Raw genomic sequence first — 12,893 nt, 5'->3', positions numbered from 1 at the left:
GTGACTGCATTTTTAGTCATGTATTAAAGTAAATTTAGATTTCACGTTGACTTCACATTTTTCAGTTTTTATATTATCATTTTTATATTGGATATTAAATATTTTAGAAATAAGCTTAAAGTAATAATGTAAAAATATGTATTTGAATTTTCTAATGCAAGATGTAGTTCCATACGAACCGAAGCAGGGTCCCAGACGTTGTAGGTCAGCTGTTTACTGACTGTAGTGACAAAGTAGAAGATCAGAATGACCAGGAGGATGATGGGACTGAGGAACCGCCACGTGACCTGCCAGAAGATGTTGGGCTTATGTCCCACCATGAACTGAAGGTCGTTGTTAAACCTGGAGGATAGAGAGAAAACAGCGTTACCTTTCTTCTCAGCACTTGAAAACATCAGGAGTTTCCATTATTTATCTTCTGCATCTATCAAAACACAAGCTGTTACTGTTTATTGCATTAAACTACTGCATGAACTGAAACTGTGAATAATGTGCAGAATAAGATCAAATAGACGAGTAAAGTTAGTAAACAAACTTTGTTGGCCTGACAAAGCCTTGTTTAAAAGTATTAAATAACATGATTATTACATGTTTTAGCATATTGTGTTTAAGCAAGTTATTTCATGATTTAACACATTTCTAACATTTTAACCCATGATTTAGCATTTTGTTAACATAATTTAACACGTTGTTACCATGTTGCAAGCATAATTTAGCACATTTTTAGCATGTTTTAACATGTTGCTAGTACAATTTTGTGCTTTCCTAACATGTTTTGGCATGTTGCTAGCATGTTTTAGCATGCTAACACGATTTTACACATTGCTAACATGAGTTAGCACATTGTGAGCATGTTTTAAACATTTTACAATGTTGTTAGCATAATTTAACGCATTTCTAGTATGTTTTAGCATGTCGCTAGCTTGATTTAGCAAATTGATTGCATGTTTTAATGTGTTGCTAGTTAACACTGGTAGTTTGTTTTAGCACATTTTTAGCATGTTTTAACATGTTGCTAGTATGATTTTGCGCTTTCCTAACATGTTTTGGCATTTTGCTAGCATGTTAACATGATTTAGCACATTGCATTTAGCATGTTGTAAACATGTTTTAGCACATTTCTAGCATTTGATCATGTTTTAAGCATGATTTAGTATGTTGCTACCATTTTTAGCATGCTGTTAAAATGTTGCTAGCATTATGATGTTGCTAACACATTGTTAGCATATTGCTAGCATGATTTAGTACATTGACATTTTAGCACGTTGTTAGCGTGAATTAGCAAGTTGTCCTAGGATAGCCATTCAGCTTTGCTAGTGTCAGCCTAAACACACTATAAGACTTATTGTACAAAAGTTTTTACCCCCTCAATGAAAGTAACTATAGGACTTTTCATAGTTTTGATTGGTTTACGAAAACTGAAAGTCATGAAAGATATAGCAACCAGAGTAAGACCAGTCTGAATGTCTGGCCTGGGTTCAGCTTGAAAACTCTAGGAGGAGATACTGACTAAATTTAGTCTCAGAAGAAGAAGCAGCTACTTAAATAGGATTTCAGTATGTTGGCTTTGTCAAGACAACCTAATAACATCCAAAAATGAAAATTCTGTCATTAATTACTCACACTCATGTCGTTTCAAACCCGTAAGACCTTTGTTCATCTTCAAAACACAAATTTCTGATAAAATCCGAGAGCTTTCTGACTCTTCATAGACAGCAAGGTTACTACCACGATCAAGGTCCAGAAACATAGCCAGGACATCGTTAAAATAATCCACGTCACATCAGGGGTTCAAGCATAATATTACAAAGCTATGAGAATATTTTTTCGCGCGCGAAGAAAACAAAAACAACGACTTTATTCAACGATTCTTACGGGTTTGGAACAACATGAGAGCGAGTAATTAATGACAGAATTTTCATTTTTGGGAGAACTATCCCTTTAAACAGCTTCGATTTCAAGTTGGCTTTTACCTGTCAATCCCATAGACGTAAACCACAGCGATTATCTCACAGAGGGCGATCACCAGCAGAGGAATAGAGCCGGCAAAGCCATCGAACAGAGCCAGCCAGTAGTTACCAGAGGACTGGACGAATACGAGCGCCGTCACGAAAGACACAACACACGTCAGACCTGAAAAACATCAGCACGTCAGCTGATCAGTGTTGGGGAGAGTTACTTTTAAAAGTAATGCATTACAATATTGTGCTACTCCCTTAAAAAGTAACTGCTTAGTTACTTTTTATGGAAAGTAATGCGTTATGTTACTTTCAAGTTACTCGTTCATATTTAGTCTAGAACTACAGTGAGATCATGTTCACACACAGCACTCTGCACTAACTCCTGATTTCTGTCACCATGGCAACAACAGAACACATGAGATACAAAGTAACTGGAGTTACTTATTTGAAAAAGCAACTCAGATATTTCCTTCTAAATTAAAAAGTAATGCGTTACTTTACTAGTTCTGTAATTTGCGTTACTTGTAATGTGTTACCCAGACACTGCAGCTGTGATTGGAAGTGGTTTGTGGTTGATGTGTTTACCAGTGAAGACTTCTTTAGGCCATTTTTTGGGGAGCAGGTTCAGGTCCTGCAGCGGCACCACGACTCCCTCGATGTTCCCGAACATAGTGGACAATCCCAGACAGAAGAGCATGATGAAGAACAGCACTGACCACAGAGGAGAGATGGGCATCTTGGTGATGGCCTCGGTGAAGACGATGAAGGCCAGACCGGTTCCCTCAACTCCCTGAAACCAAACATCAGGGCAGCTGTTCATCTGGAGCTCTTTACTCAGATTTTGGAGGCTCAGAGTGACTTAGTGAAGGATGGGAGATGGTTGACTAGTAATGTGTGACTTCTGTCGTACCTCGCTGAGGAGCGTCTGTATGTCGCAGGTCTTCAGCTGGAGATCCTGAAAGACGGCTGGCACTGTGCTGTTGAGATGCTGAAGAAAACCGTCGTAGTTGCTCTCCGTGATGTTTCCCTCCGGCAGATCAAACGTGTTCATCAGCGTCAGGATGTTACTGTCAGAAAGTATAATACAGTGAGGTCACACTACAATTCAAAACATTGGGAGTCAGTAAGAGCTTCTGAAAGAAGTAATTTCTTAAAAGAGAATAATCTTGCAGACTTGAAGCGTTTGAACAGTAGTGAATGTAAGAACGTAACTTGCCTCTCCACACACGCATCGTAGTTCTCCGTGGCTCTGAAGCCGATGATGGAGTAAATGACGGTGGCGGAGTAGACGGAGGTCAGACCGTTGATGATGGATATGGTGACGGCATCCTGCTCACAGTTATTACTGATGGAAAAATAATCATTTTATTCAAAATATGTACAATATAAGCTGCTGTATGTGAGCTCTTTTCCAAAAAACCTATGAGCTGCCTACATAGGTAACGTTTTAAGGCATTCGCATTGTTTCCATCCAAAGTTGTGACTATAACTTGATTAAATATTAATAATTAAAAAATTAATGAGAACAATGCATGAAACATTTGTGAGTAATGCACTGCTTCCATTCCATGTGTTCAGGATATCCCAAAATTTGCATTAAAATGGATGGAAACATAAACTAGATGCTCTCTTGAGCAGCGTTTCGTTAATTGAAATGATGGAAAAAATGAAAGGTGTTGCATAGGGAGCTAACTGAAATAAAATAAATACAAGTACTAAATTTATTTAAAATAAAACAAAAACAAATATAAATTAAATTAAAAGTGAATATCTAAAAACTAACCAAAAAAAAAAGCTTAAGAAATAAAATAGCAATTAAATTATCAATACTAAATATAAATAACAGGGTTATTAAAACTTGAACTAAAATTAGAAATGTTGCCTTGGGAAGTAACCCCCCCCCAGCCCCCCAAAAAAAGGATAAGTTGAAGCATTAATATTACTAAAACTGAAATATAAACTAAAGCCAAATAAAAATGTAAATAATAAGAAGAAGAATGGGAAAAGCGAGTAACAGAATTACTAAAACTTTAAAATTACAAAGAAAAAAATTATGAAATAGAAAAATCTGAATAGATATTAAATAAAAAAAAGTGTGTGTAGTGTGTGTTTCAGATGACTTACTGGACCGAGTTGTAGCTGGAGAAGGAGATGAGGCCCCCGAAGGCCAGAGAGAAGGAGAAGAGCACCTGAGCTCCAGCGTCCAGCCACGTGGTCGGGTTCATCAGCTCATTCACCCAACAGGGAAGCAGATGCGTCAGAGCTCACACACACACACACACACACACACACACAGGGATAACCGCTGAACGTACGTCTGGAGTGAAGAGGAACTTGATTCCGTTCACAGAGCCTTTCAGCGTCAGCGCTCGTATCAGGAAGATGGTGAGAACCAGGTACGGTAACGTGGATGTGATGTACACGGCCTGAGGAGAGCAGATCATCACATTCATATCTGTAGTGCTTTATACAGTACAGACCGATTCAAAATAACTGTTATGCTGTAAAATTCATCGGTTATGAAACAAACTCCGTTTCAGTCATAAAGCAGCTCTACAGAAGAGAATAGTCATTGTTCACATTAATTTAGTTCAGTTCAATAAATGTCATTATTGTAGAGTTCATCGATTGTGAAACAATTCAGTTTTAAACAACATTTTGACAAAGTTTTGTAAAAGTTATGTCAATTAATTAATTAAGTTGAAGTACTAAAATTAGTTGAAGTAGTATAATTACTAACTAACTAATAAATAAATGAAATTTAAAGCTAAATAGAAGTATAAAAAATAATACTTTTATTTATAAAGGATGCTTTAAATTGATCAAAAGTGACTATAAAGACATTTATAATGTTACAAAGTATTTTTATTTCAGATAAATGCTGCTCTTCTGAACTTTCTATTCATCAAAGAAACCTGAAAAAAAATTCTACTCAGCTGTTTTCAACATAATAATAATAATTATATATATATAGATATATATATATATATATATATATATATATATATATATAGATATATATATATATATATATATATATATAATAATTTTTATTTATTTATTTATTTATTTTTTGAGCAGCAAATCAGAATATTAGAATGATTTCTGAAGAATCGTGTGACTGGAGTAATGAATGGAGCTTTGAAATCACAGGAATAAATTACATTTTAAAATCTATTCAAAAGTCTAGTTAAAAAATATTCAAAGATACTATATTTAACGATTTAACAGTTTTTGCTGTTCTTCGGATCAAATAAATGCAGGCCTGTTGAGCAGAAGAGAATTCTTTAAATTCTTACCGTTCAGAATCTTTTGTCTGCTCGTGTAGATCTGTTAGCTGTGAAGCTACTGATAATATCACTGAATATGAGGTGTGTTCTGCGTGTCAGGTTTGTGCTTACCTTCCCGGTGGTCTCGATGCCTCTGATGCAGCAGATGTACAGGACGGTCCAGGCGCAGAACAGACACAGCACCAGCCACCACTGCAGACCTCCAGAGTCCTCGATCGCCGCAGAGCTGTTCAGAGTCTCTCTGTACCAGAAATAATCCACCGGAGAACTGCGAGCGCACTCCGACACCAGACCTGCGGAGAGACACGCTCAGGCTCACACACTCAAATCCATGATTACTGTAACCTTAATCACATTCATGTTGAATTAAACCACATTAGCAGCATTGCTTTTCAGAGGTGGAGCAACTTATAGCCCTTTTCTTTAGAATATCATGCTTTATTTTTTACTTACTTTTTCAATACAAATAAGACCAATATACCTTTTCATAACTAAATTAAAAAAGTTATGGCCAAAAAAAAAAAAAAAAATTAGTTGACTAAGTTTTTAAGACTAGTCTAAACAGTTTATGCAACCTGCCCCAGGAACATTTTTTAAGCGTTATAGCATTTAATATTTGGAATTAACTGTTATTTTTTTATATTTTCAGTATTCATTTTAGTTTTGGTAATTTTATGTGCTTTTGCCATTTTTTTTTTAGTTTTTGTTTTATATTTCTATTTATTTATTCATTTTTTTTTTTCAGTTTTAGTAATTTTAGTACTTCAACTTAAACATTAATATTAGAAATGTTTCTTTGGCAACAAATTGAAATCATTTCATGTTTTCATCTAATGTTTATATTCCAATTTTTATTTCTAATTTTAATGATTACATTTTCATCTAATATTTTATTTTATTTCAACATTTTTAATTTGAACAATTAATTTTTTCATCTATCTTTCTTATTATATATTGTTTTATTTCAACCTATCGCCAACCAATTTTAACTTAGGTTTGTCATCTAATAGTTATATTTTATTTAATATCAACATTTCTGATATTACAGTTTAATTTTTCCATCTAACATTTATATTTAATTTTATATCAACATTCCTAATTTTAACAATTAAGTTTTCATCTAATATTTAATTTTATTTTATTTAAACATATCTAATTTTAACTTTTAATCTTTTCATCTAATCAATCAACAGTCAAGTTCATATGACTTTTATATTTTATTTTATATCAGCATTTCAAATTTTAGCACGTTTTCATGTAATGTTATTTTAATGCAACATGTCTAATTATAAATGTTTCTCATCTAATATATATGTATATATATATCATATTTTAACATTCAAGTTTTTCATCTGATGCTTTTATATTATTTCAGCATTTCCAATTTTAACATTTACATTGAAGTTTTTAATCTGATATTTTATTTCAGCTTTTCTTAACTTAAATCCTTGATATATTTTGCATTATAAACATATTTTAATGCATTAATTATGCCTTGCATTTCAACTTACAATGCATTTTATGATCACATCACACGTTATTTATTCTTTGTTATACCTTTAGAAATGATAATGCATTAAAACACATGACAAACGACTGATTCCAGATGCAACATGGAATCTTCAAATATTATAATGCATTTTAACGTTAGTTACCACAATTTATGAGAATATATAATGCATTATAACATGTATTATGAAAAGCTTTAATAGTGCATTCTACATAAAGCTTTGAAGTAAAGTGTTTCTGTGTTATTTAATAGTTGCAAGTCAAGTCAGTAACACTGGTGTTGCTGTGAGCTGCAGATACCTGTCCTGTTGGCGTTCACCGGACACTGACTCCAGGGTAAAGGATCCTGCATAGAGTTGAAGAAGTACCACATGACCCAGGCCATGATGGTGTTGTAGTACATGCCCACGAGGAAGGACGCCAGCATGGAGGCGATGCCTGAACAAACACACAGACGTGAAGCTTCACAAACAGCAGACTCTGCAGGAAAGGATGATTTGAACTCATTCCTGCAGAAGTCAAGGTCGTTCCCCACACGTTTATCAGTCAGCGACGCGTTTATGGCTTTGTGACTCACCGACTCCGGTCAGATACGGGTTAATGGACCTCCAGACGCCGACGCTGCCCTTCCTCAGTCTCTGTCCGATGGCAAACTCCAGATGAAGCAGCGGGACTCCCTCCAGAACCAGGAGAATCAGGAACGGGATCATAAACGCTCCTGAAGCAGCCAGCAGGAGACACGGCCCATTATACTCACATCAGCCCCGAAACCATTGTTTGAAGGAGTTTTAGTAAGGGACTTATTATATTAATGTCTACCAGTTTTAAAATTTAGCATTCTTGATTTTAGCAGGTGCTTTTTCCAAAACAACCTACAACACTGGAATATTTAGTTTCAGTTACATTTCTGCACTTAACAGACACTTTTATCCAAAGCAGCCTACAATAGAGAATTATTAATTTATTTTTATTTATTAATTTAGCCTACATGTATGCATTTAGTAGAGGTATTTATTGTTTTTAAATTTTACATTTATGCATTTGGCAGATGCTTTTATCCAAAGCAGCTTAGAAATTTATTTATTTATGCATTTAGTAGATGCTCTTAGTCAAAGCGGCTCACAAAAGTATTTGTTCATTTATTTAATCCTTTAAATATTAATATTTTATTCTCTTTATCAGGTATTTACATTTATGCATTTGGCAAGCACTTTTATCCAACACACTTAAATGTGCTCTAATAACTAATTTAATGCATTATAATATAATTATATACATTTATAATAATTGTAGCGAATCCTCAAATTTAAGATTTTGTGTTTTTTTCCTCCAAATAAGTGATTTTTGATGTTTCTTGGGTGGATCCTCTCAGGTTATTCAATGACTACAGGAATATTTAATCGCTATACATTAACCTTATCACTCATTTACACAAATTACTCTAGTGACTGGTTGCATAAACTGCTTACACAAACTACTTTTTTGCCCATTTTTTTCTTCAAAACTGTACATCTTTTAAGTCAATCACATAAAAATGTAGATTGGTCTAATTTGACATTAAAAAGCACGTTTGTTCATCCTGTAACTAACTGCTGGTTGGCCTATTTATTTATTTATTACAGTTATTGAAAGATTTGGTAACACTTTATTTTAAGGTGTCCTTGTTACATATTACATGCACTTACTGTTATAGGTATAGTAACCCATATAGTAAGTACATAATATTACTCAGTACTTAAATGTATAATTACACTGTAAGAAGGACACCTTAAAATAAAGTGTAACCAAAGATTTTTGGCATTGACAGGAATAATTCATAAGAGATCAATAAAAAGCACATAAATGCCTGAATCCCTCATGTGTTTTCCCTTAAAAATCATTTAGGCTGTAAATCATACCTAGGAAGCTGCATTCATGCAAGCACAGTCTATTTCCCTTCTTTGAATCTTTGTACCTGTTTAATTTTTCAGTCATAGAGAGTAGGATCCAGTTCATTTACATTCATGCATTTAGCAGACACTTTTATCTAAAACAACTTACAACAGAGGTATTTATTGATCGATTGATTATTTTTTTATTTTACATCATACACTTGGCAGATGCTTTCATCCTAAGCAGCTTAGAAATGTATTTATTTATGCATTCAAAGATTCTCTATTTGTAATGTCTCAGTGATAGCGAGTCAGAGGTGTGTTTCTCATCCTCACCTCCTCCGTGGCTCTGGCAGAGGTACGGGAACCTCCAGACGTTCCCCAGCCCCACGCAGAAGCCCACGCAGGTCAGCATGTACTGGGCTTTGTTGTCCCACTGCGGCCGCTCTCCAGCCTCCTCCAGCTCCAGCTTCTCCAGCTCGGCGTGAGACGGGATCCGCTCGTCCAGACCCGGGTTCGGGAGCTTCAGCTTCAGCTTCATGTCGTCTGGCAGGTACTGTTCAGGTCTGTGCTCCTCAGGGAAGTGCTGGAGATAGTGTGAGATGTGCTGATAGTAACGGGGATCTGGTTATTAAAGACCTTTAGCACTCGCCCCTCTGTCCCGGGACTTCTGAAGTGTTTTGTCAGCAAGATAAAGGCTGGATGACAGCCGGAGCTGTGCTGATGCTGGTTAATGTGTAATGTTCACTCACGCCTGGGTTATTTCTGACTGTCAGACGCTCAATCAATCCTGTCAGTAGGCTTCATTTATTCATATTCAGTGTCATTCAGAGAACTTTCAGTTAGCTTTGTTTTTGAGTTTTCGTCGAGTGTTTTTGTCATTTTTAAGTTTTTACTTTTAGTTTTAGTTATTTCATTGCATCATTTAGTGAATCTAAACAAAAATGGCAACTATAGCTAAAAAAAATATATACATTTTATCCATTCTATTTATGTGAAAAACAGAAATGTTTTGTATGTTCTGTTTGAAAATTAATCATGTAAATACGTTTATGTTGTTTTAGTATCATTGCTATACTATTGTAGTTTCTATTAATATTTTGAGTTTTTTTGTTTTAATTTTAGTTAAAGATTTAGTAACTTTTCTTTATGTTTTTATAATTTTTATTAGTATTTTTTTTTTAATGTAAATAAGTATAATTTATTCCCACTGATGCTATTTTATCACTACTAATATACTATTAACTGTACCACTATTATTATTATTATTTTTTTTTTCAGGTGTTGTTTTAATTTTAGTTAAAGTTTTAATAATTTTGATGTGTATTTTTGTCATTTTTATTATTTTTGTTAATGTCAGTATATACGTTTTTATTCATTTTTATTTCAGGTTTAGTTGTTTTAGTACTTCAAGTTAAACTAAAAAAAATAATAATAATAATAAAATAAAAAATAAAAGAAATATGAGAAAAGCTGCTGTGGCCACTACCTGAAATAAAATAAGTATTTTATTTTATTATTTAAGTTAAAGTTTTATCTGCATGGTCTGAAAAGGAGGTTTCATTTATTCCTAGCAGTGTTATTACAGTATTATTACTTACTATTATAGTTTTTAATCATATTTTGAATTAATTTTTTTTGTTTTTTGTTTTTTTTGGTAAAAGTTTTATTCATTTTGTTGTTGTTTTTTATTTATTTCATACATATATAATGATAGTAATGACAAAATTGCTTTGCTTGCTGTGTAGTCAAGACATCTGCAAATATGATTAAAAGGAGATTATGAGACAAAATTACAGAATGTCACATTTTATTATTAGCTGTTTCAACACAATGTTTAATGTTTTACCAAATTAAAAGGACAGCAGTTCATCCCACTACCCGATGGGAGCATAAGTATTGGGACAGATGAACTTAAGGCAGATGTAAAAGATTAAAAGCTTTTATTTAGTTGCAGATCTCTTGCGTGCAGTCAGAGCAGTGAGTCTGTGACCCATAGACATCAGCAGACTCTTGCTCTCCTCTTTTGAAATGCTTTTCACATCCTTTAATGCAGCCAATTCCAGCTGCAGCCGGTGAAATTCATGTTCAATCGGATTTAAATCTGGAGACTGATTTGGGCAATCTAAAACTTTACAATTCTTTGCCCTGATAATCCCCTTCGACTGAACTGGCAGGGTGTTTTGGGTCATTGTCCTGGTGCAATATTAAGTGCTTTCTGATGAGTTTGGTGGCATCTTCTTGAATATTGGTAGCCAAGATGATTTTGTACCCTTCCAAATTAATTCTGCTGCTGTCATCTTACATTAATTCATCATTAAAATTGAGAGTGCCTGTTCCAGAGACAACCTCCACCATGATTGAGTATGATTCTACCACTCTGAATTAAAAAAAAGGTGAAATACTATGAAGTTTGTTACAAACATGGAACCAAGTACTTCTCATGTAATTGAACTTAATACTGTGTTTAGACTGACAATACAATAGTGTATTTAACATCAAAACTTAAAGTCTAACCTTAAAATGCATGCTTTTTTATGATCTCTTCTCACTTTAAATACTCTGGTGAGTTACTGGTAATACTTTAGTGTCCAGTTCTCTATTAACTAGTTGTTTATTAGCATAAATATTACTGGGCTGTTTATTATTACTTAAAATAAAACACACGTTAATGTCTTACTCTGAAAGATCTTATTCTAAATCCTTAATCCTACCCAGATCTTAAACTTTACAACTACTTTACTAAGTATTAATCAGCAGTAATTATGAGTATATTGAGGCAAACGTCATAGTTAATAGTTGACCCTAATCTAAAGTGTGACCAGAATAATTAATGTAGTTATCTATTATTTATTTGAAAGAATTAAGAACTGTTTCATGTCTATCCTTGTATCTGTCATTAACTTTGATAAAGGATTTAGAAAGTAATTAGTAACAAGTAATTAAATACTTTTTTGGACAGAGTAATTTGTAATCTAATTACACTGTTGCAGATGTAATTAGTAACTAGTAATTAATTACTTTTTTAGAGTAACTTACCCAACACTGGTCACACTCATCTGAGAATAATGATTATTGACCTGTAGTGAGAACTTAAATTGTTATGAAATGTTCTGAAAAATATATCTGACCCTGGACCACAAAACCAGTCATAAGTGTCAATTAAGTGAATTTGAATAAATTTCAATTTGAATAAATAATCTTTCTATTTACGTATGGTTTGTTGGGATAGGACAATAGTTGGCTGAGATCAAAAAAAAAAAAAAAAAGATCATGTGAACTATCTTAAGGTGTTAGAATCTCTCAAATCACTGGGATCTAGAAAAAAAGCTAAATATCCATCCCTGGCTAAATGATCATACCCGCTCTATTAGGCGGCGATGCAGGAAATCAGAGCATAAGTGGAAGAAAGATATGAAATATTTAAATTGCTGTTAACAATGCTAAATCAAATCATTTCTCTGAAATAACTGCTAAGAATGCCATAGGACTACGGTCATTTTTAGAACAATCGATTCTGTCCTGAACCCTAGTAGGCTACTCTGCTTCTACACCTGAGATTTGCGAAAAGTTCCTTGAATTTTTTGTGGACAAAATTCAAGATATTAGAGCACAAATATCACCATCAGTCATGGTTCATTCTGAATCTCTGTTGCCTTTTAGTTCTTTTAAGCATTTTGACTTCATCTCGCTCAGTCAGCTGCGAGATATAGTTTCTTCACTGAAATATACAAATTCTCCTATGGATATCATTCCGTCATGTTTTCTTAAAGACATTTTTAATTCGGTTCCCCCCGTCATATTGGCCATTATTAACAGCTCTCTTACCAGTGGAGTGGTTCCCACAAGTTTTAAACATGCTTCAACCTCTCCTGAAAAAAACTCATTTGGACCCTGATATCCTAAATAATTACTGGCCCATTTCAAAGTTGCTGTTTCTATCAAAAATTCTGGAAAAGGTCGTTTATTTACAGCTTTCTTCTTATCTGACTGACTGTAACATGCTTGATAAATTTCAATCAGGATTTAGGGCTTTTCATAGTACTGAGACTGCTTTGGTAAAAGTAACAAATGATATCCTGTGCTACTTGGATTCCGGAGACTAGGAATTCTTTTATTCTTTTAGATCTCAGTACAGCATTTGACACAATAGATTTCTCCATTTTATTAAATCGTTTAGAGAGAGTGGCTGGCATTCAGGGGGTTGCATGAAGCTGGTTCTCCTCATATCTTAAAGGTCGTACATTCTCAGTTAATATGGG

The 12,893-nt window shown here is 33.9% G+C and overlaps 1 protein-coding gene across 2 annotated transcripts in view; it reads right to left on the bottom strand.

The window, feature by feature from the left end:
• Positions 1–12,893, bottom strand: part of LOC109057086 (sodium-dependent neutral amino acid transporter B(0)AT1-like) — a 61,426-nt gene that overhangs the window by 5,957 nt on the left and 42,576 nt on the right. The window contains exons 2-12 of one of the 2 annotated variants that reach the window (XM_042745081.1): positions 8,968–9,175; positions 7,338–7,478; positions 7,061–7,198; positions 5,363–5,544; positions 4,277–4,387; positions 4,086–4,198; positions 3,178–3,306; positions 2,872–3,028; positions 2,547–2,751; positions 1,974–2,133; positions 180–342 (exon numbers count right to left, since the gene is read on the bottom strand). In XM_042745081.1, the coding sequence (XP_042601015.1) occupies positions 180–342; positions 1,974–2,133; positions 2,547–2,751; positions 2,872–3,028; positions 3,178–3,306; positions 4,086–4,198; positions 4,277–4,387; positions 5,363–5,544; positions 7,061–7,198; positions 7,338–7,478; positions 8,968–9,172 (1,704 nt within the window). In that variant the 5' untranslated portion in view covers positions 9,173–9,175. The remainder of the gene's footprint in view (positions 1–179; positions 343–1,973; positions 2,134–2,546; positions 2,752–2,871; positions 3,029–3,177; positions 3,307–4,085; positions 4,199–4,276; positions 4,388–5,362; positions 5,545–7,060; positions 7,199–7,337; positions 7,479–8,967; positions 9,176–12,893) is intronic. The other variant, XM_042745080.1, reaches the window with a different exon arrangement.

The sequence above is a fragment of the Cyprinus carpio genome, chromosome B19 (genome assembly GCF_018340385.1).
Source record: "Cyprinus carpio isolate SPL01 chromosome B19, ASM1834038v1, whole genome shotgun sequence".
NCBI lineage: Eukaryota > Metazoa > Chordata > Actinopteri > Cypriniformes > Cyprinidae > Cyprinus > Cyprinus carpio.
The sequence above is the reverse complement of the archived record's forward strand: the minus strand, read 5'-3'. Positions and strand labels throughout refer to the sequence as shown.